The sequence below is a fragment of the Ochotona curzoniae genome, unplaced genomic scaffold (assembly GCF_017591425.1).
Source record: "Ochotona curzoniae isolate NIBS_2020 unplaced genomic scaffold, NIBS_Ocur_1.0 contig_2210, whole genome shotgun sequence".
NCBI lineage: Eukaryota > Metazoa > Chordata > Mammalia > Lagomorpha > Ochotonidae > Ochotona > Ochotona curzoniae.
Window position 1 is genome coordinate 27488406 of NW_024465369.1, and position 26969 is coordinate 27515374.

Here is a 26969-nt window from a genome sequence, read left to right on the forward strand (position 1 = left end):
TTAGCACAGAGACACACTGTTATACAAACAGAGAGTGATTGGATGTTGGGGTATTTTGTGAGGTCTTAGCAGTCATCTCTGCTGCACGATGATTCCCACAAAGCAGATCTTTGCATAAACCCTTCTGAAATGAAATGTTGGGCATGCTTGTGGCACACTGCCACCCATAATGCTAGCATCCCTTATAGGCATCAGTTTAATTCTTAGTTGGTCCACTTCCCTTTCAGCTGTCAAATAGTGAGCGTGGAAAACAGCAGATGTCCCATGGGTTGGGCCTCTGCACCCCTTTGGGAGACTCAGGTGATACTCCTGGCTGTGACCAGGCCCACCCTGACTACTGCAGCCATCTGGTACGTGAACCAGTAGATGAAAGAGCTCTCTCTCTCTCCTTCCTCCTAACCAATCTCCATTTATCCTCTCTTTGTAACGCTGCATTCCAAGTAAATAAATAATGCTATTAAAGGTTTAAAAATAAATAAAAACAAAATGTATTAGAGATACAATCTACCTTCTAGTACTTTAAACTACCACCATCTACTTCATACAAAAGGACTCTGGGTTCATTCCTCACTCTCATTTTTGTTCTCTTCAACCTGGATTCCTCAAAGCATCCATAGTAACATTTAAAAATTAATTTTCTATTATTTTATGATAGAGTTCCATGGCTTTGGGATGTCCCATCCATGGCAACTTTTATTTTAAAAAATCCTCTTTTTTTTTTTTTTAATTTGTTTATTTTTGGGCCCGGCGCGGTGGCGCAAGTGGTTAAAGGTCCTCGCCTTGCACGCCCGGGATCCCATATGGGCGCCAGTTCTAATCCCGGCAGCCCTGCTTCCCTTCCAGCTCCCTGCCTGTGGCCCGGGAAGGCAGTCGAGGACAGCCCAAAGCTTTTGGAACCTGCACCCGTGTGGGAGACCCGGAAGAGGCTCCTATACATGAATTCCAAAATTTTTGTACCAAAATAAGCCTTTACATTATTCCTAAGTGGATTATACCATCAATATACTAAAATAAATAAATAAATAAAAGCCCAGAGGCAGAAGGGCAGGTGCAATAAATGAAATACAAATTTTGGTTCTCATTTTGCTTACAACATAAAGGTGATTTTATATTGTTAATGGTTGACCCATGCCAGCATTTTCTTTCTTTTTTTTTTTTTTTTAAGGAAATCCCTTTTTGTGACTCATTCTTACAGTGAAGGCCTTAAGGTTAAAAGTAGTATTTCCTTGAATAACCAAGAATCAGTATATTATTGGAAATAGAAGTTATTAAACCCCATGTGTTTACAACAAATACATCACTATCAGAGAGGTTTATACTCATCAACACTTCTTACTTCAAACACAGCAGAAGGTCAAGCAATTAATTTCTTCAGGGAAGTGGAAAATAACAAATCATATTCAAAAATGGTAAAAGGAAGTAAATACCAAACTCAGAGCATAGATAAATGACACAAAGACCAAAACAATATAAGCAATCATTGACAAGATGAAAGTGATTATTTAACAAAGATAAACAGAATTAATAAAACCTTAGCTAGGATATCAGGAAAAACAAAGTTTCAAATACATAAAATTATAGATGAAAATGGAGACATAAATATAAGGGATGATTATATTACTATGAACAACCACATGGCAACAAATTTGATAACCTGGAATAAAATGGGCAGATTATTGGACTTAAATGCTTTACCCAGTGTGAGTCATGAGAAAACAGAATACTTACACATAACAATTTTATATATTAAGATTGAAGAAGTGATGTAAAACTTCACATCCATCAAGGAAAAGCCAAGAGGGCTGTCCTTGTTGCACAGAGGGTTAAGCCAATACTCAAGAAGCCGACATTGTTTATTAGTGTGATGATTTGAGTCCTGGTTGAGTCCGACTCAGCAGCAGCTTTCTGCTATTCCATCTGGGAAGACAGTAGCAAATGCCTAAAATATTTGGATATTTAGGCAGACCAGGATGGAGTTCCTGCCTCCTGTGTCTCCTGGCCCCTGATGTGTGTGTTGGCAGCCGTTTGGGGAGGGATTCAGATGAAGATGGGAGATCTCATTCCTCTCTGTTGTGCCTCTCTCTCTCGCTCGCTCGCTCTCTCCTGTTCTGTCTCACTCTCTCCTCCTCCTTATCTGCTCTGCCTTTCAAAAAAGAGTCACGGACTAGATTCTTTGTTGCTGAATTCCACCATTTAATGAAGTATTTACACCAATTCATCTTAAAATATTTCAGAAAACAAAAGAGGAAGAAACTCTTCCAAATTCATGACAAATGTCAAGAAGTACCTTCATACAAAAATTAGATGTTGCAAAAAAAATGAGTACAGGCCAATAATCTTGATTAACACAGATGCAAATATCCTCAACAAAATTCTAGTAATTCAAATCCAATAGCACTCTAAAAAGATCATTCACCATGATCCAATGGGATTCATCCCACGGACACAAAAATGTTTCAACATATGCAAATCAATAATTGTGATTCAGCACTTCAAGAGAGTGAAGCACAAAAATTTATTATCACCTGTCTAGATGTAGAAAAGGCATTTCATTAAATTCTAACCCCCCTTCATGACATAAATCTTGGATCAAGTCAGTGTAGGACTATAACTCAAGACAATAAAGGCCATACATAGCAGCCAGAATCATTTTGAATGGATAAAGTCTGAAAACTTTTCAAGTTCTGAAACAATACCCTATTCAACACTTTTATTCAACAGGGTATTGTCCTTAGCTAGAGTAATTAGGCAAGAAAAAGAAATAAAGGGCTTTCGAGCTGGCAATAATGTTCCAGATAATGGTAATGTTACTGATCCATGGGTAAAGCAACAGAACTGTTTCCCAGCTCTTATTCACCAACAGATATTGCATGCCTGTGAGCTTAGTTGTGGCTATGCAGTGTTTTTTGCTTTGTGTATATGTAGGTTTTCTTGTGCTCTTGCAGTATTTCTTCCAATCAGAGAAGGTAAATATGTAATTTGTGGATCTATTTGTAACTATGATTGAATAGTTTGGTATTTCATAATAATATTCCCCTGAAATAGGAGGGCAGGAATATGATGAAAAGAAAGTAAATGAGAAATGACTTTGCAATCTGGTCTGTACTGGCAGCAATAATTTGCATATGTAGGCTCAGTGTTAGGGATAAATTAGGCTGCTGAAGAGCCCCACTAAGTCCCAGTGAATTGTTACCCTTGCTTGCAATCTGAACTATGGAAATCTGGGACTTCCTTAGGATGTTCTGGGTTTGCCTTATTATCTCTGTCTTATCTTTTTCCCTTTTTTAACCCACCCTTCGAAATCATCTGTCATGGTCCAATCCACAGGTATTTTTTGAACACTTATTTTACATAACATGAGTAAGCACTGTAAAGGAATGAATGACCAATGCTCCAAACCTATTGAATATTCATACATTATAATAAAGATGTGCAAATAACAAAGAAGTTTCAAAACAGATCTCTTTTATTTCAACATAAATCACAAGGCAGAAACTAGCAGCTGAACACTGAAGGAAGGTGTTTTTAAAATCACCAAGTTCAATGTTTTCCTGCACATGAACTTTTCAAACCACTTTGTCGACAACTGTTTGTGAAATCTCTGTTTTGGTTGTTCCAGGCACAAGAAGGTTCATTAAGTTGCAGAGCAGTCCTTCCCATCATGGGTCAGTTCCAATTGTTAGAACATTCTAACATGCAATGGGTATTCATTCTTCTCTCAAAGCTTTACCTGTAGGTTACAGAGGAAGAGAATTTACCATGGGTTTAAAAAGGCTGCGGGACCTTTCACAGGGGGAAGAGATACCTGAGCAGAATCTTATGTTAGCAGGATCTTGAAGTTTAGAAAGGTGGAGAAGTCATGGAGGGCAGACTTCTCACTGTCTTAGAATCACACTTTCTCAGTATTAGCCTGCCACTGATCATGCAGTGTTAATACATGTCTTTGAATATTTAGGAAATGCTGAAGAAAAACCTCAGACTCATTCCATAGATAATGTTGGAGGAATGAGCAGACATTTTATTTCTAAAGGAGATGGTTGTCCACCCACCACAGCTGGACCTGCTCTAATTGTGAAAGGCAAGATTTATCCAAAAGGCAAACAAAGGAGGCAGATGTACAGCTGTTGTTTGTAGAACTTTCTGGGGGTGATGCAGAAAGATGCCAGTGGTTGTAGAATCCTGTGGGAGTACAGCTTTATACTTTGTGGCTTCATGCTGTGGGAAAGTCACAGTGAGAACTGGTCAACCTCAGTTCCCCATCTGGATATGGCAGCTTCCATTTAATGCTAGGAACCCAAGTTCTAGTTTTATGAAAAGCAGAAAATCTGGGCTTCTCTTTTCATGGAGAGTGAAGTCTCCAGAAACTCAGCTCACGAGCCAGTGATATATGTGAGAGGATGGAGGAACACAGATCTACTGGCATCTTTCACTTGGGCTTTTCTTATGAGAAACTGTGCTTTTTATGAAAAAAATTTGTTTTGTAAAAGAGAAAATGGAGGGTAAAAAGTGTCTCTGAGTGTGAGGTTGAGAAGTCCTAGTACCTCCCAGAGGAAATCAAGGGGAAATACCTACATGTTGATATAGAGTTGGTGGAAAACAGGAGGAGAGGACAGACTGGGATAATGATGCCTGAAAACTTGCAAGGTCATGTTCTGGGATGTGATGCTCCTTGTAACTGCCCTAAACATTTAATAGATGACAGCAATACCAATAAAATATTTCACTCCTGGAGGTGAGTGTAATATAATGGAAAAATGGAGGTCTGTGTTTCACATAGAGTATTTTAGAGCTTTATAGACACAAAACCAAAGAACAACTTATGACAGCAAAGGGGAGTGTGAGAAGCCAGAAGAACTTTCAGAAATTAGAGAGTATGCCCAGGCTAAAGAATGGGGTTTAAGACGAAATTAAACCAGATGACCTGGGGGACAGGGAGGCCTTAGCTGGCATTTAGCCTACAGAAATAAAATTATTTATTCCGCAGAAACTTCTCACCTAAAGCTAACATTTTTTAATTACCAATTTTCTTTTTAAAATATCTTCATTGACAGTTCAGATTATCTTTTCCACTAGGATTTGTGTCTTTACTGAGATTGTGCAACTGAGCAGAATAAAAAAATCTCCACAGTTCCCTTATTTTTTTTTTTTAACATGTAGGTATATTTTTCTTCCCTTGTCTATTTTCACAGGTTTTAAGATGTAGTCATTTTGAAATGCTTTGAGAAATGGGCCCCATGAAGCCCAAAGTTGTATTACTCAATTTCTGGTTTATCTGTATCTTTCACATAAGGGAATGAATGGTAGTTAAAGGGTACAATTTAGAGAATTCTCAGAGTTTATAATCATGTAAAATTATGTGCAGGAAGTCAGAAATCATCCAACATCTGCTTCTGTGGGATAAAGTAGCTTTTTTTTTTTAAGAAGATATTTGTTATTTTCTCTTCTAGAACCTAAAGAATCAAGCAATAAGGTTGTTAGATATTGGGAAATGACCCTAAGAAGGATGTACCAGGGCCTCTGTTCTGGAACTGAAGTTGCTCTCCTTAGGCAAAGCAAAAATCTAAAATTTAAACACATGTGTTTGCCACCATGCCTTGGAAATAGTATGTTCAGTCTTGCAAATTTCAGAGATCAGCTGAGATGTTGCCTGTTGCATTTTTCAGTTGTTGACCAGTTGGTGCTGAACCACTTCTTCCTTTTGGTACTATAATATATTTCTCAGTTGTCTGCTAAGGTCAAGCAATGAGAGAACTGTACCTAGACTATAGACTTAGTTTTATTTAAAGATTTACTTTTTGTTTAGAAATGATATTAAGAGAGGGGACTAATGTACATTTTATGGTACATCACGCATTTCAATGTGGTTAACTCTAAATTAGATAAAGTCAAATCTTTATTTATTAATTGAAAAGATATAGGAACATCTACTGTCAAAATAAAGCTAAATATTAAATGGTCTTTTCTCCCAAAGAATTAACAATAATCAAGATATAAGTAAATGTTTCTCTAACAATTGAAATAAGGGAGAAGATATGTATTGGTTGATTTGTACGTGAGTTGCTTTGTGAATATTCTAAAAATTTATCTGAAAGTTCAGTCTATCATACATAAAACTAGTAACTCAGTTTGATGTTCCAAAAGCTTGCTGAACAAATGATTGCTTAATGTTAAATTGCATCTTCACTAAATTACAATTATTGTAGCTGGAAAATCCAACTAAGTAATTTGCATGCTTCCAGTGCCATTATATCTTTTTTTTTCTTTTTATACATAGATTTTATGTTAAATCATTAAGTGTGTAATACATTTCAGGGCACTATCGCATGAACTAATATGAACAAAAAGAGAATTTAAGATACATTCTGGCCTCAAGGAACTGTAGCCTGATTGGCAGGCAAGGCTCCTTTATATGGTACAACCACAAGTTACAGAATTTCAAAGATGGGAGAATTAACACACAGGATGGGCTCTGTGATGATACATGGGGAAGACTGGTAAACAGGATTTTAATGGAGGTTCGGGCATTTTGGACAAAAGAATGGCAAAAACCCAGGACAAGAGGCAAAAAATTCACAGACCATTTTTAGTATAAAGAAGTGTTTTCCTTATGCAAAAATATAAGGCCCTTTCCTGCAATGATGTGCTATATGGGAAGAATAGCATGATAAGGCCCTTTTACCGTAGCTTTGAATATAGGCAATGGAGTTCCTACCTCTTTCTACAAGAAAGTTCCATGTTAAGCTCCTGAATAATTCTGGAAAGTTCCTAAGGAATCAAGCTATCAACACATCTGTTCAGAAAGAAAATTCTTGAAGTGATATACACATTATCTTGAGGCAGAATGTTCAAGAAAGAGGTCAGGGCATTAGTCTGCATGTGCGCTGATTAAGGAACATATCAGGTGAGAGTTAGGAATCAAGGAAATACTATATGGGGTGTTTATTTTAAAATGAAACATTAGCATATTAATATAACTTAATAATGGCTAAAATGACACAACTAAATACATAGCTAATATTTATTGTCTATGAGAAAACATTACATAAAATCATCTTACAAAAGACAGCCACATTGATGTTTTTCTATCTGTATATTATCAAGAACATTGTAACCCGGTGTACTCATGTTTCCTGGAAACTCAGCATACTTTTGAGGCATTGATGTATTTTCTCCCATCTCAAGATGGCTCAGTGAGGCTTAGTCAATCCTTTCCTGCATGATGGCCAGCACTGAACCAGGCCTGCAGCTGTGTTGACTTTAGGGTATAATCTGTTTTTCCCTTTGTTCTTAACTCTCCTTCTCTTCCCTGCCTTCATCTTGTTCAAGCTTCTAAACAGATGGTCCCACCTAGCCCTCTCTTACGTCCAACTTCTGGGTTTGTTCAGATGTGGTTCCTGAGTGCACTGCAGCAGCAGCAGCAGCAGCAGCACCCGTCAGTGTTGCAGAAATGCAGACTCTCTGGCTCCACTTCAGGGCACTGAGTCAGAAATCTGGAGTTGAGATTCATCAGTCTGGTTCAACAAGATTTCCAGGTGATTCTGACAGCTGCTTCAGTGTAAGGAGCGCCACGCCAGAGAATGATTATACTCATTTTTCTGTCAAGATATATCCTCAAAATGTCTAAGATCTATTCTACATGTTTTGGAAAATCCTTTTTCATTAGATCTATTTATTTTTATTTTAAAGGCAGATTTATAGAGAGAAGCAGAGAGAGTTTGCCATCAGTTGGTTCACTCTTCAAATGGCTGCAAAAGTCAAAGCTAAGCCAAATCAGGAGCCAAGAGCTTCTTCCAGGGGTGCAGGGGTCCAAGGACTTGAGCCATTTTCTGTTGCTTTCCCAGTTCATAAGCAGAGAGCTACATTGGATGTAGAACAGCCAGGAAATGAATCAGCACAGCTGTCTGAGATGCTGACCCTGCAGGTGGAGGCTTAACTTACTATACCTCAGTGCCAACCCTGAAAAATTCTTTAAGTACTTTTTATAGTAAGCAAAAAATTATGAAAATATCTTAATCCAGTTGCTGCAATGAATTTATTATGCTAGGACTGTCAGTAATGAGTTTATGAGTAGTTCCTCCTTCAAGGTCGCTTGCTGGTCCAAGCTTGAACTACATTTTGTCATCATGGCAATATCTGATCCAAGTAGCAAACATTCTTTCTCAAGGAACATGAATTGTCAACTGCTTTCCTGAGCAGGGATTTACCAAATAAACCAGAAGGAAGTCTTACCTGACCCTGTCTCCTGCCAAAAGAAAACAAACAAACAAACAAACAAGCAAACAAAAAACTTTAAGTAGGTAGGTATATAATGTGAGACCAGCAGAGAATTAGCTGGGGTTTTGTTAGATATATAACCTGAATTCAGACTTCTTTTAGGAAAGATAAGAAGCAGTTATGGTTATTTAACAACACTATAAATAGTCCATACAGGGCAGTGTACCTTTTCTGATATCTGAATTTAATGCAATTTAGGGTTGAGATGAAAGATTCAAGGACCCAATTCCTGAACTGCACGGATACATCCAATTTATGTCCTTAAGTGAAATGTATTACTAGATGTCTGCATTTATATGTAAAACTACTTTTGCTCCACCATCAAGACCTTTTTTAAAAGAGAAATTTAAAAGTTTAAACATGGTAACAGCTTCAAACACTGTTTATAAGCCTCTCAGTTGCTTTGTCAGAGGCAGCACGTATCGGGGAAGGAGTGAGGTGCAGTGTAAACTTAAACTGAGACAGGAAATAGGATGGGACAGGTGGTTAGTGCTGTTTCACGTGGTACCAAAGTAAAGAAACAGATGAATATTCCTGTAAAACATAAAACTGAGGTTTCTAACATTTATTCAATTGTAATTTGAAAGATCTTGGTAACTAATGCAGTAAATAATTGGCTAAAGGCAGTTTTATTCCACAGTTGACTAAAATCAACTGCCCCAAAGAATATTTATTAGGTATTAATGATTTATTCAATTTCTAGGAAGAACTTTTCATCAGCTTTAAGAGTCAAGGCTGTAAGTCTGAAACAGCACTAAAAAGATGAAACAGTGGATTATTAGGGCTAAATTACATCATCCTTGACATATTCTCTCTGCATTTTTGAAAAACTCATCGCTTGTGAATTTTTGTAATAACTATGTAGTCACTATTTGTCAGTCAGCAGCAATGCATGCATGGCTTTTTCTTAATATGGAATGAAAATGTTCTTTTCATTTTATCATCTAACAATGTACCAATGTAGAAATAGGGCAAATTAGTCTAAATCAATCATAAAAAAGTTTTCAGCTTCATACGGAAAAGCTATACAATCAACATTGCGTAATTGAATTTAGTAGCTCAGATGATATTTTATACAAACATGGCTCTGCTTGCTAAAATGAATGCAGGTTCCTGTGATCAACGGAACTTTATCAGTGTGAGTCATACGATGACTCAGCTCTCATCACGCCACTCTAAGTATTGTAGAACTATATTTTATGCCTGCCTGGTGGGATCTGCTTTCCTGTGCTTTGCAAAAACATACCATGTATGTGTTCAGTCGGCTTCTGATTTTTTGTTGTTGTTGTTATTTAGCAACAATTAAAATAGTACTATGAATAGTTAATCTTAACTATAAATGAAATGACAAGAAATAGAATGATGGGAAATATTTATTCTAAAGAAGCCATCAAAATAGTTACAAATTTCCCTTTATCGCTTTTTAAAGGCTGTTCTAGACATGACCACCTGACATCCTCTTGAAAAGCAGGGGGCATCTGAAGCGCACATGGCTGTACCTCCTCTCCCTCTGCAAGGAAGCATGAGGCCCCACCTCCCTGCAGACAGCTTCCAGCCTCAGTTGCTTTAGGGCTTGCTCAGCTGCAAAGAGCTGCCCAGCTGGAGCGCTCATCCTTCCCCAGATGCCCACATTCTGTGGCTAACTGAGGTATAATGTTAAAGCCCAGTTCTTTCCTCTTTATAGGGACAGCTCTTATTGGATCTGATTTGCTGTAGACTGCCTTTGGGGAAGGCTGAAGCCTCATCAGCCGAAGTGCAATTTCACTCCTTCCTCCCTCGCTCTCCTCCCTGGACTATGATTCCTAATAACCTTCACGACAAACTCAGAGTGTTTGCCTCCAAAGAATCTAGTCAACAAGAGCTTCCTCTCTGAGGACTCTCAAGGGAACAAAATGCCTCTCTGCGGCTCTCATCCTTGTCTTCTCAAAATTCAGCTTCAGGTAGAAAATTCCCATCAACATTTCCAATTCAACAGGTCTGAATCTGATGCATAACTGATCTCTTGGGCTCACATCTGAGAACAATTTGTGTGTGTGTGTGTTTCCTCCTGTATTATTTATTTAACAGCACTACATATAATAGTCCCATGGCATCAGGAGTTGGGAAGTAATTCTGATTCCCCATACAGCGTGCTCTGCACGTCTAGTCTATTATTCATGTCTCTTAACGTGTAGAGGACTGCTCATTTCTCCAGGGATCCACTTCCTGCTAAACAAGGATGCTCCTGAAATGATAATGGACAGCTTCTCTTTGCTCTTGGGATACTTATTCTTTTGAACAGCTTCAGTTTTTCTTCAGTTCAGTTCTACAGAATTCAAACTGTCCCCTCCCTCAAAAAATCCCTAAAGGTTTTTTAGCCCAAATCACAACTCACTGTCACCTCCATACTTTGAAACACAATAAGCTGCTGACATATTAAGTAAAAGGAATGATGCTTTGAGGGGATTAGTAGCAAATGCTAAAGGTCTTGCTTTTCCTTTTTCAATTAGCTTTAGTACAGTACAGTTTTTTGAACAAAACACTTATTAGAATTTAAGGACAATGCATTATATTTTTCTTCTTCTATATTGCAACAGTAAAGAAAACCAAGTCTTGGAAAATGCCAAAGTGATGATTTTATAATATCAATAAAAACAAATGAATATCATGATGTAGTATAAAAATCTAAGAAAAGACATGTTTTTAAAAGCAAACAATTCACTGAAAGCTACTGATATTTAAAAGTGAAAGTTGTGTTGTCAGTTGTAAATGAGAATCTGAGATGTTTGTAAGGGAAAAATTGTCAGGAAAGCAGTAAAACAGTTCATGCCCATGGGTACAGTCTTGAGAATTTGTGACAGCCATTATGAACCCGAAAATCATGACCACAGCACCCATGGGAAGCATGAGACAGGACATAATCTTATCTGAATGTGTCCTTGGTTCTTCAGATAGTTTCAGATAACAGGCTGATGGAATGATAAAAATTAGTGGAGCTGCACAAAGTACACCCTGTATGTTGGAAACAAGAAACAAGATAATTTTACTGGATGGAGACATTCTTTAAACAGTTTCCATAAACATTTACAAAACGTATGTTTCATTGAATTTGTTACAAATTTGATAGGTCCCATTGAGTCAAACTGAGAAAATAAAGATAATCCCAAGAAAGTTTTCGAAATAGAATTTGCTTCACCAACAGATTATTTCCAAATGATAAGTCAAATAGTATAACTGTATATCAAACTTAAGACAAGGGTAACTACAAAATAATATTGAAAACAGAGCAGACAGCAAGGTTAGTGTTTGACAAACTATTGCAATTTCTCATGTTTTTATTTACATCCTGTTATTACCCCTTGGATACAAGTTAAAACTTTTGGGAAACTTTACTGGGAATATTGTTTCACTCTTTATCTGAGCTTTTATGGAGGAATACAGTCCTCTGTGGGAAAGGAATACTATAACCCTAAGGGCATTTGTCATGAAACAGTCTTTCTAAATCTTCTTTCAAGTAAAACTAAACATAGTAATTGCCCTAGAAAATAGACAGAAGATCTAGAGGATTGTAACTCAGCCATCCTCTCCCACATTAACAAGGGATAAATCCAGTCTTAGAGGGGATGTCAGATTGAAACTAATGAATAATAGAGTTATTCATAATAAAAATACCTAGAGTTACTGACTTCAGAAGAAAATAAAATTTCCCCTTGAACAGGCCTAATTTTCACTAGAGACTTTGTAAATTTCATGTCAAAAGTGAAGGCATTTTAAGTACTACATTTTTCTAATTACATTAAGTGTGAATTATGTTGAGAATTGAATAAGGTAAGTAAAATACATTCAAAATGTTGACAAATATTGTATTAATAAAGCAGAATAAAATGATTGTCTTTAGAAACTTATAAGATACAAATAATAGATTATAAAATGAATTAAATTAATACATCATTTCACAGTTATCTTTTTCCTTGACAAAAACAGTGAAAACCTACTCATGTAACAACAACAATAAAATCCTCAAATACAGATTTAGTAAATATAAGTAGTCCTCCTGTTGTACACGAGACCTCTGTACGTATCTGCCCCACAACTGGCTCTTTGTCGTTGATGGTTTTCATTTCTCCATTTCTTCCCTATTCAATTTTTTTTTTTCATTTTTCTGTTGCTTTGTACCCTGGTAACCACCGTTTTAGCTTCTTTGTATACGTGATTTCTAAAACAGCTCCCATATATAAGTGATGTCATGTAATACGTTTTTTCTCTCTGGCTTATTTCACTTAGAATAATATTTTATATATCCATCCATACTGGGGAAAATGGTAGGCTCTTCTATTATTAAGCAATTGATATACTATTGTATTTTAGGGTACTTTAAAATGAAGTGAAAAGATAATGAACATTTCCAAAAGATTTTGAAGTTCATTTTCATGAACCTTTTTATATGGCACATTTTCAATTTCTGAAGTATCCTTCATATGCATCTTCATATACATGACACCTTTTCTTTATTTTTCTGTCAATGAGTATTTCAGTTGTTTTCATATCTTGGCTGCAATGAACATAGGGATGAAGATACTTTTACAAGTTGATTTAATTTCATTTCCTCTGGGTATATATTCAGAGTAGGGATTTCTGGCTCATTTGGTAGTTTTTTTTTTTTTTTAATTATTATGATCCTCCATCTGTTTTCCATAATGTTTGTACCAATTTGCATTCCTACCAATAATGACTTTAAATTCCCTTTTATCCAAAACCTCATTAATATCTTCTCAACATCACTAACCTTGCCACTCTTATGTATGTTCAGCTCTACAGTCAATAAAAAAAAAAAGATTTATTTGAAAGGTAGAGTTATGGGAAGAGGGGAGGGAGGAAAGTAGGAGGGAAAGAGAGAGGGAGAGAGGAAGAGAAAGAGGAAGGGGGAGAAGGAGAGAGGCAGAAAGAGAGATTTTTTGTTTGCTGGTTTAGTCTCCAAATGGTCGCAATGACTGGGGTTAGAACAAAGCCAGGATCAAGGAGTTTCACTGGATCTACCATGTGGGTCACCTTCCACTGCTTTCCCAGGTGCACATGTATGGTGCTGGATTGGAAGTGGAGCAGACAGGACCGGAACTCACATAGGTATAAGATGCTCTTATTCAGGTGCTGGCTTACCTCTGCCACAAACCGGTCTGAATTTTAAAATCAGGCTGTTTTTCTGCTGTGGAGTTGTAAATGCTCTTCATAAATTTTAGAAATTAAACCATAATCAGATGTGTGATTCACAACTACTTTTTTGCAATAGATAAGTTGCCTTTTCATTCTGTTTGTGGTTTCCTTGGCTGTGCAGAGGTGATTTTGTTTATTATAACCCAATTTATTGATTATCTTGCTTTTACAGCCACTGAAAAGGATATATTAAAGTGATTTCTTTCGATGTTCTATTTTAGGAATTTTATTATTTTAAATCTTATATTAGGTCACTTAATACAGTTTGAATTGTGTGTATGTTTTATGCTATAACAAAAGGGTTCCATTTCATCATTTTCTTGTGAAAATCCAGTACAGCGCCATGTACTGAAAAGGCTGTTCTTTCTCCCACTGTGTCTTCATTCTTGACCCTATATGTTTGGATGTATTTCTGTACTCTAAATTGTGTATCATTGGTCTATGCTTGTTTTATGCCAATACCATGTTGATTTGACTACTAAAGCTTCGTACGATTTTAAAAGAGGAAGTGTGATGCCTCCAACTTTGTTTTCATGATCAGAATTCCTTTGGATATTCAGAATTTTTGTATTCCATTCCAGTTTCAGGATTTGTTTTCATATTCCTATGAAGACTGCCATTACAATTTTAGTAGGGATTAAGTTGAATTTGTGTTTGTTTTTAGATAATAGGGATATTTTAAGAAGGTTAATTCTTATGATTCATAAACACAGGATATCTTTCTGTTTATTTGTGTCTCCTTTCATCTTATTCATCTTTTAAGTGTATAAATCTTTAATTTTTTTTCTTTTCTATTTGAGAGGCAGAAAGACACAGGGCTTCCACTCCTGGTTCACTTCCCAAAACCCACATCTTCCTCTGAGTCACAAATTTAATCTAAGACTTACACGTGGGTGGTGGAAACCCAATTAACTGAAATATTAACAATGCTTCCCAGGATCTACAATAGCAAGAAAGTCGATGATCCAGGTACTTGATGCAGGATGCAGATGTCGTAACTGAAGTGTCAACTGCTTGGCTAAACATCCTCCATGAGGCATTTCCATTAAGAAAGAATTCCAAACTCGCTCAAATAATTTTTCTGGATTAGTTGTGATGACCATGTAGCCTTTCTCTTTTTTTCTGTTATGTGATGTATCTAAATGATATATTCTTCAGCCATAGCATAAGCCTTTAGAGCCTGTAGTTAGAGGTGGGCACAGCAGTTAAGATGTGAATTGCGACAAGCACATCGCATGCAGGATGCCTAGGTTTGAGTCTCAGCTCCTTCATTGCCATTTGCAGTTCCTCTCCTCCCTTCTCCTCTCCTTTTTTTCCCACCCTTCTCCTCTCCTCCCTTCTCAAAATGTTTTCTGTTTTAAAAAATTGTTATTATATAAGTTTGTAAATATACGTAAAAGCAGAGATAACGGTCTAATGTGCTGATCTCCTATGGCTTAGAAGATTTTTAAAATTCATTTTGGCAGACTTTGCTGAAAAAATTACAGCCGACTGATTTTGTATTACGTAAAATAAAAGGTTACACCTTTAAAATAATATTTCTCAATATCATTATTAATATATTTCAAGTAACATCTCAATACCAAAGTATTACAACTAAAATTCCTATAATATAACCTCTTTATGTTTCATAAAAATAAAAATTCAGAGAAATGGCAATTAAGGGTAACATTCTGAAGTCAGACAATCAGATACTATCTAAAAGTCTGAGGAAGTGTGGAATACACTGCATGGTAAAATTTTCCATAGTAATAGATATAAGAGGAAATACCAAGACATACCAAAATATATTGCCATTCACAGCACCTGAGTACAACTGAGTCTCTTTAAAGCACACAATCAAGAAAATACCACTTGCCAGCTGATACTGAATCAATTATGGATGTGACTTCATAACGCTCTTTCATGATACTTTGAATTGACAATATTTTTCATGTACAGAAAATACTGTAGAACTCAGTCCATGTTTGAAAGGGGGGGAAAATTCCTTTGCTTTGAAATAATGATGTAGGGGGGTGGGGAATTCAGATACAAACATGCACATTTGTTTGAGCCTGTAATCTCTTTGAGTAGACATGAATATTTGAGGCTAATTCATCTGGAGCTGCAAAGTAGAGGGTGCTATCAAGATGAAAAGTGTCAGCATGCTTCCAAGAAGCTGTTAGCACTCACTCAGCTTCACTTGCTGGGCAGTGCAAAGCAGCGGGCGTTCTATTTATGATACAATTCTTAAGTTGAGACACTAGAAATGAGAATAACATAGCTGAAGGTTCTACTGGAAGAGGTCCGGTATATTGATTAACTTGTCTACAGATCTGGTATTTACTTGTGATTGGAAAGTTTCACCTGCAGCTCTTGCTAGGGCTCAGGATCCTCAGCCAACGGACAGTGTTGTTCCTTCTGATGTATTCTCTACCAATTAGTGCGGCTTACTTGATCTACTTAATGTAGAACTGCCTGAGGGAAAACCCTTGGTTTTGGAATAATTTTTGAAATTGCTTGACAAGACATAGAGCTGTAACTACTTGTTAAAGATAAAAAATAACTTTTTTTTTTAAAATAAAAAGGCAGGTCAGCACTACTGTTTTGCAGCTTATAACATGGAAAGCAAAGAAGGTGCTGAAGAATTTTGTTGGCAAAGCAGTGCAGAAAAGAAGATAAATCCCCTTTTACGAACAGAAATCTCTTAAATGATTCAAGGAAGATGAAAACTAGTGAAAGAGTCCTTATTTTTCCTTTAAACTTTCACTTTATGATCAACTTGGACTAATGAAATATCCCTTGAATGAAACTCCCTGCAGCTCAGGAGGTCTCTGCTTAGACTGTTGAGTGCTTAAGCACCTGAGTTCCTGCTACTCGTGGGAGACATGAAATGAGTTCTTGGCTCCTGACTTCAACGTAGCTAAGGTCACTCCATTGAGGGTTTTCAGGCAGTAAACCATATACGAAGTGAACCAATAAGGAAAGATTTGTTTAACACTCGGCCTTTCAAATAAATATATATGAACAAAATATAAAAACTAAAACTGCGATTATATTTACCTTTGAATAAATATTGCTGTCTATTCATTGTTGTCTATTGAAAGCACAACTTAAAAAAGGGAATTAAAGTTCCAAATGGGCTTTTGTATTAGTGAATAACTAAAAGAGCATCAAATAACATGTTATATTATCTAATTATACCAAATAAGGTGATTTGGGTCCGGTGCAGTGAACTAGCGGCTGGAATCCTCGCCTTGCACACGCCAGGATCCCTTGTGGGCATCAGTTCTGGTCCAGGCGGTCCTGCTTCCCATCCAGCTCCTTATTTGTTGCCTGGGAGAGCAGTGGAGGATGGCTCAGGGCCTTGGAACCCTGGATCCATGTAGGAGGCCCTGGGGGAGGCTAATTACTCCTGGCTTTGAATTGGCTCAGCTCTGGCCATTGTGGCTGCTTGGGGGCAGTGAATCATCAAATGGGGAATCTTCCTCTCTGTCTCTCCTCCTCTCTGTACATCTGACTTTCCAATATAAATAAATAAGTAAATAAATAAATAAATCAATAAATCTTAAAAAAACTCACACCTAATTATGATTCAGAATCTTACAAAAAGAATTTCTAAATTACAAATGTGACAATGAAACTTAACAAATGAAAGCTGTGAACCAAATTCCTAAAGTACTATAATTATTGTCTTAGATAAAGGTATTAACCAAAAATTATTAAGAAAAAAGCTTTTAGTTCCAGTTTATCTCCTAGTATTTATTTTAAGCCCTTGTTAAAGTCTATTGAAATGTATTATGGGTCACTCTTCACCTTTCTCCTGAATAAAGACAATACACAGATTTTTAACTTTAACCAAGCATAACTATTTTTAGCTTTAAAAAAGCATAACTGTTTTACATAATTGAATATCTCATACTTAGAAAGTTTCAGGCTTGTTATAATGCTTAAAAATGGAGGCTATCAGGTTCAAATCACTGCGCCCACATCCTGATTCTTCCATTTATATTTAGTGTTAACTCTATCTAATCCCCCATACCTGTTTTCTCTATAAAGCTAATATAGATCAAGGAAGATAACATATATTAAACACCTGGCACAGTGTCAGCAATACATATTAATTCACGTTAGGACTACAAAGTGGAACACAGCATGCAATAGCTACTCCTAATGTGTTGGATGTTCTAGGATGTGTTTTCTATTTCTAAAAAGTGATACCTGATCCTGTGGTATTCGACATGGTAAGTGACTACACAAAATGGAGATGAATAATGACCTGACCATAGTATTGTACGTACCAAACAACTTCTGTTGATGAGAAAAACACGGAGAGTTGGAAGGAAATGGGAATACTGGGTTTTGTTCATCCCTACTTTATGCTTTAAAACTAGTGTAATTGTCAAAGATAATTAGATCATCACAGAATTTACTACTCTTCTGAAATTGTTTTTTATGTATGTCTTTGTAAGCAGATGCATAAAAAACTGAAAGATCTATAATTATGTTTCATATTTGTAAAAATATTCCACAGCTGGCCCAGATCCTGCTTTTATAATAGCTAATCATAAAGATTTCTTTCTGATTATTGTATAATGTCTAGATTATCTCTTAAATACAGTTTTCCCTGTAAATACAAAGAAGGATATTTCACACGATTAGGTAGTGATAATTTTGTTATGTATTGGTCAAAGAGATTAGCAATTAATTTTACTGAAAGTAATAAATTGACAAAAATCTATGAGTGATATATGTGTACTTGGTTAACTTAAAACAAAAGTAACTTAGTCTATCAAGATGCAGTGAGTATTCAGGCAGTTGATATGCGTTTTTGCTTTTAACAAAATCCTACAACATTAAAAGAACAAGCAAGTAAATAAATAAATTTGTGATCTGGAAAGGAATATTTCATAAGAAAAACACATCTGAGAACCATTATGTTATCAACTCCCCAGCACAGTTGGAAGATTACTGCTTGCCATGCTATGATAATTTGACTTTAGTGTTCTTAGTACTGTGAAATAATCTACTGTGGAAAATGGAGATGGTTGTATAAACATTCTTGTCTAAAAAGATAATGCAGATTAGTAAAGTAAGCTTAAGAAGAGCTGAAAAAGACATACTAAATAACTGAAATGTTAGTGCATTCAAGTAGGAGCAAGCGATTTGCGCAAGTCCAGGTTGGTATAGGATATGATGTTGAATCAGCCTGCTAGTGCTAAAATTGAGTAGTTAGTTTTCATACTTGTCTTACTCTTTGCAAACTTGGTTTCTATTTATGCAAATATACTTCCCCAGTCCACTTAATTCTCAGAAAGCTGCCTATTCCCCATTTTCCATTCATGCTCACTAGTATGTTCTTGACTGGATCTCCCACTGCTTCTGTCTAGGACTTCAAATAGGAATGATATCCATAGATTTAGTAACTAAAGCACTCACATGGATGCTTTCAGCTATGCTTCAGCACTCCATGAAATAAGTAAATGACTGCTTGGGATCCCACTTGTAAAAATTCTGTCCTCCCTGTGGTGCAGGAACGAGACATAACAAATGGCATGTAATTCTAATAAGAAATTTTATAAGAATACTAGGAGGAAAAAAATTAATGGCCTTCCTATTGATGAATCCACTTCCATTCTTATCTTGCCAAATGGGATACTTATCCTAGTTCAAAAAAATAGAATGAAGAACTCATTCTTAATGAGTTCTTCCAACTTTTATTCTCCCAGTTTAATCTGTTTCTAATTATGTCATTTTTTATCAACAATATCTTTTGGAAGTATATTCACTTCCCTCTGTCTCTTTCATTGACTAATGATTATAGGACTGTAAGTTCATTTGCAGAAAAAGAAAAAAAGCCAAGCATAGAGATCTTTATTTTGGGAGGCCATTATACTTCCATTGTGCTGCACAGAATAATTATTCAGTAAGTAAATAGCTAATGAATAAATGAGTTAGAAGTTTCTGTAGACTTTGAAGTCTTTGTTAGATCTGGATACAATTGAGGGAAATAATCATTAGTGGAAAGAAAAACAGATTAGGCAAAAGATATAAGAAAACTTCGATATGACTTTTTCACAGATCCAAGATAAACTGTCCCGAAGGTACACTTCAGTAAGTAAACGGGAAATAAGCACCCATTTGAGGCATGCAATCTGACTGTAGATACAAAAGCATTTGTACTCGCTATGGTAGGAAAGTGGATTCTTTTGAAAAAGATGCTAACTTATTGAAAGCAGGGCTCAAATGTGTGTTAGATGAAGCCAGAAATTTCAGATTAACTCAGATGTATGATAATGAGAGCTACACTGAGTTGGTAGTAGCAGAACTACAAAAGGAAGACCTAGCAGGGCTAGGGAACTTCTTAATCCAAGAGCCATTTGGATATCTGCAGCATCATTCGTGGGCCATACAAAACTATCAACTTAAAAATTAGTCTGCTACAGATATACTGAGTTTTGAATCCCCCCATAGTTGCCTGGACAGGATTATACAAAATAATTCTGTGGGCTTTGTATGGCCAGCAGGTCAGACATTCTCTACCACTGAAAGAAATCTTTTTTAAAAAGGAAATTTGTCCATAGTAAGGGAATGTGTAATAGGATGTAGTACTTCCCCCCCATATATTGGTAAATATCATGAATCATATTTTCACTCAGCATACGTGCCATATATATTTAATTTACAATAATTTCTATACATATATGTATACATATAGATCTGTTATATTAATGAGATATGCAAAAATGCTTTCATCAAGGTTTCTCAAGCTCAGTACTATTGGTATTGTAAATCAGATTTTTTTTTTTTAATTGGGGAGAGACTATCCTGTGGATTGTGGAAGATTTAGCAGTACCCCTTGGCTTCAATTCACAGAGTCAATAGTACTGTCTACCTGAATGAAACAGCCCAAGGAGTCATTAGACACTGCTAAAGTTCTCTGGGGAAAGAACAAAATTGTCTTGACTTGAGAACCATGTCCTTAAAACTGTATAATCCTACATGTGGCATAGTATCATTATTGTAAAAAGTTACTATTGTAGGGTCCAGCATGATAGCATTGCGGTTAAAGTCCTCATCTTGCATGCCTGGGCTCCCATATGGGCGCCGTTCTAATACCAGCAGCTCCACTTCCCATTCAGCTCCCTGCTTGTGGCCTGGGAAAGAAGTCGAGGATGCCCATAAACCTTGGGACTCTGCACCCTTGTGGGAGACCTAGAGGAAATTCCTGGCTCCTGGCTTCAGATTGGCACAGCTCCAGCCATTGCGGCAACTTGGGGAGTGAACCATTGGAGGGAAGATCTTCCTTTCTGTCTCTCCTCCTCTCTCTATATCTGACTTTCCAATAAAAATAAAATAAAAAACCCTTACTATTATAAGAATATTTTCACTAGGCTTTATAAAGGGTACCTTTGTCATACACAGTTTTTAAAGGGATTTTTCAGAATGAAGGAAGTAAATCCTTAAACACACTTACATTGAGCTCTAAAACTATCCCAAGGCAATCAATCAGCAATGACACCACCATTGCTACCATAATGATGACCACTGTCACAGCAATGTGGAAAACGGAGGAGAGAGTCCCACCAAAAAACACATTGGCAACTACCTGCAAAATACAAAGAATGGTTTGAGAGCAGCTGTCAGAGGAATGCACGGGTTAGTAAGAAAGTTTTTCATAATAGCATATGCCAAAAAGATTATACTCAGACCTCACCACCATGAATATTCTTTTTCCAAGTATTCCACATATGCATGTATATAAGTAGACTGATGCTTTTTGTTGAATTATTATATTCCTTTAATCATAGTAAATGCTAGGAATACTGGATTCCAGTGTCTGAATGCATACATTCCTCAAGATTCAGGAAGCCTTTGGGAAGTTACCACAGTCTTTTTTTCTCTGAGCCCAGCAAAGTCCACATGCTGTTAACATTATTTGAATGGCTTCTAAGGAAGGAGTTACCACATTTCCTCTAATAACACTAGCTGTGTAATATCCTTTGCTAGCATGTAAACAAAATCCCTTTTGTTACATTGAATTCTATTTTTTTCTCACTTTTCCTTGGCAAAAATGGAAGTGAGTTTATCGCCATTTCACACCAGTCCTCAGATCTGGAAATCTATCAGCAGTTACCTAAGTCGTATGTCTCACACTGTGATATGATTTGCAAATACGAAATGTCTAGAAGATGAACATCTGACTCTCAGAATTAACATCCTGTTCAGAGAAAATCAATCCTAAGAAGCAGAGATCAGTTTGTGACAGGACAAAAAAGATCAAATAGCATGTAGAACCAAAAGAAGCTTTAGTTATCTAGATCTGCCTCCCGTAGAGTAATCTGGTTTACAGAATTTCTGAAATGTGTTTGGCCTGTCTTGTCTTGAGGTAGGGCTTTAAAAAACAATAGGTAAGATCTGGACCAGAATTACAAAATGAGACAATAATGGGAAAGAGAAGAAAGGAGAATGAATAAGAGTAGTATTTACTAAAAGCAAAGGAAAACGTGGTTTGGACAGAGTGGTGATGCTGTTCAAAGAACAGCCAAGAGCTGGCATGGTTAGGAGTAGGTGAGAGGCTGGGGCATCCAAAGAAAAGCATGGCTGCTAATAGGCTGTGATGCTCACATACTTGCCAAACATCAGATACTAACACAAACCTGTTAATAATGTAATAGTGATATTAATAACTGTTAGTGCTTATAACATCATATTTAAATTATTTCTGATAGATGCCTCCAATAGGTATGCATATATGTGAAAGGTGACTTCATGAAGGAAGCTAGTGAGGGAAATATATTAGCGGTAGACAGCCTTTGTGACAGCCTTGTATGTAACTGGTTATCTTTGTGTAGGAATGATATTGATTATGTTTATGTCAGCTGCTGTGTGTAGAAAGAAGAAACAGAGCAGAAACGGAACGGGTGAGGCAGATAGAATATTGCTGTGTCAGACTGCTGCTCCAGTAGCGGTCTTGATTGGGTCTTTCTTCCTGCCACGGCAGCTGCGAAGGGGACTCGGGTTCCGAGTGCTGCAGACAGAAGTGGCTGCAGGTGAAGTGACTCAGACTACCCATAGGCAGTTTACCAGAAACCACCGGAGAGTGCACCATCTGTTCCTGCTGATCTAGATATCCGTTTTGTAGCTAAAGTGCTGGGCAGAAGTTAAAACCATTTCCTGCATCTGACAGTAGTTTGCATTCTTCTGAAAGGCTCTTAGACGTTAAACCCTCAGCCTTCTGACACTACCCTTGGTTCAGCCGGTGTTTCACTACAGCCTGGGTAGAGTGTCGCCAGTGGTCAGGCCAGTGGTTCTCAGGCATTTGTAAGCGAGCAGAAGCACTGACTGCACAGAACACACATTCTGCCGAGCGTCTCTCTTTCCTCAGTGCTGGCAGAAGGCAGGCACTAGCCTGGCTTGAAGGGCCTACCGTTACTTAGCGCATCTAAAGCGTGGTAGACGTTTCCCTTCACACATTAGACTCATTCACATGGTGCCCTGCGTAAACAGTCCGAGGCATAGATTCTGAGACTAAGCCCTTTCAGTGTTTCCTGAAAGAACCACTGTGAAACAGGATCATGTTTTACTGCTGACTGGGACAGAGGATGCTCAGCTGAGGACAGAAGAGGCTCCTGACAAGCCTTGTTATCTCCTTTCATACAAAAAGAAATTTACTCACTTCCAGCTAGTCTTCCTGTGCAAAACCAGATAGACTATAATTTGAAGCTTATTTTGTAGCTAAATATACATACATATAATAAATTACATATTTCTGTCATTGTTTATGTTATTGTATGTTATACAAGTGTTGATTTAATTCTATTACCATATTTAAGTAAATTATATAAATGAAATATATAACCACTAAAGTTAAGGCTTAGGTTTCACTTTGGTTCTTGATAAAGTACAAGATATTTTAGCTTTTTAAAAATAGCAAAACCAATTACAGTCTAATCTTTAATGCACGTTGACTTACAAAAGAACAATAAGATAATATTTTTCACAATACGTTTTAAGCTCATATTTTAATTTCTTTTTAAGAATATCTAAAAAATTCAGCACTCTTAGCTGGGCAGTGTTGACAGCTATCATTCATTCATGATGCAGTTGTATAAACATCTGTGCTTATGGTAATTTGAACCATAACATAATTTCCGAACCCAAATTGTGAAAAAAAATCTTATACATATATGAATATGCATTCATCTTTAAAACTGACATAAGTAAAAGGAAAATTTTTTAATTGTATCACTTTTCCTTCACTTATAAATCTGTAGAGTTGAATTATTTGCACATCTCGCTACATTGAAGTGAGGAGAGCAAATACCCGGGTGGAGTACTGGAAAGCACATTGCCTACCTCTCTAGTCACAAAGCATTCAATTGGATACGTCAAGATGACAGTGATACCATAACAAAACCTTCCAAATGTCACCAGGTCATCACTTCTGCAATAATTTTCAAATAAGTCTCCTAGAGAAAAATAAAATAAATGTATTTAACAGATACTAGATGTTTGAGATAACTATGTAGCTAATGAAATGTTGTATTTTTGTTATACAAGCAAAGCACCATACATAGGTTTTCACTTAGTTTAGAAAACAGATTATGATATCTAAATATAAATTCTTGCATCCAGTAACTATGTAGCTATTCACTGTCATGAAAACCAGTAGATATTCCACATGAAGGTAAATGTTCATTGTGTTTGGTACGTTTGTATCAACTTCTGAAAAATACTTTGCTCACTATCTTCCTGCAGCAGAAGCAACATCTTATATTATTGTACACTGGCTTTGTACATTTGCTTCTGGTCTTTGTTTCTGGTAAGTAAGTGACTTCATTATCAGAAAAAAATATCTTGTTAAAATAAACAAATTTCCTTTTGAAATACTATTCTTAGTTCAAGAACAATCCTGAAAGGAAGAGTTGACCAGTCCATCTGGGAGCTGGATTTCCTGTATATCATGCTATAGCGGCTAATCATGGGCCACAACGAGGACATTTTCATGTCATCTGAGGTGCCCAAGTTATAGGCTCTATTTGAGAACTGGGAATATTCTGCTAATTCCCCCCAAAAGCATTATATTTAATTAGTTGCAAACTAATTAATGGAGCATATAAATGGAGCCACACATACTTGTACAAATTCTTATCTAGAGTTTGTACATTTTCATATATCTAGGAAGCAGTACAGGACACTAATGAAGGTGCAGGGGTCAATAAACACCACGGATGAAAGTGAATAGTTGAGCATGCTTATTTCTGGAAAAAACATGCTTTGACTTTAAAACTGCAGTGAACATTTTTCAATTAAACTGGCCAAAAAAAAGTAGATCAAAGGCACACCACTATACTGTTTATATAAAAAGGAAACAAAACAATACCATTGTACTTTGCAACATTAAAAAGCTAAATACCCTAAATGACCTTCATCTTTTCACCTCCTCCACTTACTGATAACAAATTCACAGTACATTTTTGGTATCAAAAGATAACACTACAAAGCAGCAGTGGTAGCATGTTGCTGCAAACTTGATTGGAGAGGTTCTAGCCCTCTGAGGCAGAAAGACACACAGTTTGCAAACCTTCACCAAGAGATGGAGGTTCAAAATTCACTAGCATTGTCTAGAAGAATCTAGAATTCTTCCTGGTTTGTAAGCTTGAATTTACTGTAAGAGGAGTCATATACCTTGGGCCAGATTTGCCAAATAAGAAATGACCAGGAGTCACCATGGCAGCTTCCAACTTGAATTTGAGTGTGTGTTGGGACTGATAGCCGGGAGAAAAGAACATCATCAAACACCTACGTGTCAACTTTGTTGTATAACGATTTGACTGTATTTGAATTATTTGCTCTCATAAAGACAATCAGAAAAGTGTGGCAGGAAAAAAAAAACTTTTATGTTTTTCAGAAAATGTATTCAAACCAAGGTCTTCCTAGAAAAGAATTTGTGGGACATTCATCATGGCAAGCTATGTTGCAATAGCAATACACGGCAGTATTTTCAAAGCCAATTCTTATCAGGACATTCAGGGTCACTTTGTTACTCTAATCGAATGACACATGTATGCATTGCCTTTTGGATGGCCTTGCATTGTGTTGGCCATCACTCTGTGAAGCCTACTTTCTTCACTTCCTGGGAAATACCTGGCTGAGGGTCACCTTCAAGTGGATTATGGTTGAGCAGGTTGAGAGAGCAGAGAGAGAAGGGAAGGAAAACTGGACTTGGAAGTTACTGGACTTGTTTCATAACATGTTGCCAACCGGTATGGGCCAGTTACTTCACTTACTCACATTTTAAGGAAGGGAAGAACTAGTTATTCCACTTGCTTTCAGAGGGGGATTTGAAGGTCAAATAAGATACTAGCTTTGCACAACCTGTGAAATACATGAATCACAGCATTTGCCCAGCTGTCAGACTATCCTGACCCTGAATATGACCCTGTAAAGATGACTGCGGGTCAAATGAAACAAAATAGAAGAGGGGACTTCTCGGTGCTGAGTCTGGGGGGAGAGGTGTGTACAAGGAAGGAGGTTATATTTGAGGCAGAGAAGGATGGGGCTGGTGTTGTCAGAAAGTTTTTGTGATCAAGGCAAGAATGGCTCAAGTAGAAATGACTTACAGATAACAACCTGAAGATGAGAAAAAAGGTATGTACTAGAGAGAAATTTATGAAAGCACCCAGATAATTTGTTGAGAGAGAGAAAGGCAGGCGACTTGCCAGAATCAGTTATCTAGGTGGGGTTGGGAGACAGCAGTGAGAAAAAGAGAGAGAGTCAGAGAGAGAGCAAAGGAGAAATAATTTTAACAACGAGCAGTTGCAGTAATGATAACGTTGAAGGTCCTTCAACAGGACACTTCAAGAAAGTTGTACTTGTTGACTGAGTTAAAGATGTAAAAGAGGATCAGAATCAAGTAGATTGTAAGCCTTGAAGATTGGAGGAACTTGAAAGCTTTGAATGTGACACTACATTAGGGAAAAAGGGAAGAAAGCAAAAATTTGTGTGCTCAAAGGTGAACGGAAAGGAGAAAACATGGAACTGAAGTTAGCAGTCTAAGACAAAAGTTGGCACCCACAGCAGAGGAGTAGGAGTGTAGAGGAGAATGGGTGTAAGCATGACCCTTTGGCATGTAACACTGTGCGTACCAGTACCCAAAATGAGCATAATAATAAATATGCTTGCACCAATTCACACGAGCACCAAAGGATGACATGACTAAGTCTTGCATTACCTTGAGTGAAGCCAGTAAATGTTACGTATCCACATGTCGCAAAGAGCATACAGATAAATGCAGACACCAAGACAGACATATGGATAATGCGGGACCACTTAGCCACTGTGGGTTCTTCCAAGGAACCATAAACTAAGAAGCAGTTGTGGTGGCAAATAAATGCTGCATGATAAAAAAAAAAGTGGAAAAATCATTGTTAAAGTAAGCACTAGGTTTCCTTTTGTAATCCTGAGAATTAATATATGTGTAATACTATAGAATGTCAATGAACTTGGGTTTGAATATATTA

At 36.9% G+C, this 26969-nt stretch overlaps 1 protein-coding gene across 2 annotated transcripts in view; it reads right to left on the minus strand.

Annotated features, from left to right (window-relative positions):
* Positions 1–10923: 10923 nt before the first annotated feature.
* Positions 10924–26969, minus strand: part of SLC38A11 (solute carrier family 38 member 11) — a 48160-nt gene continuing 32114 nt past the window's right edge. The window contains exons 9-12 of one of the 2 annotated variants that reach the window (XM_040972045.1): positions 26681–26842; positions 23803–23915; positions 20921–21052; positions 10924–11265 (exon numbers count right to left, since the gene is read on the minus strand). In XM_040972045.1, the coding sequence (XP_040827979.1) occupies positions 10972–11265; positions 20921–21052; positions 23803–23915; positions 26681–26842 (701 nt within the window). In that variant the 3' untranslated portion in view covers positions 10924–10971. The remainder of the gene's footprint in view (positions 11266–20920; positions 21053–23802; positions 23916–26680; positions 26843–26969) is intronic. The other variant, XM_040972046.1, reaches the window with a different exon arrangement.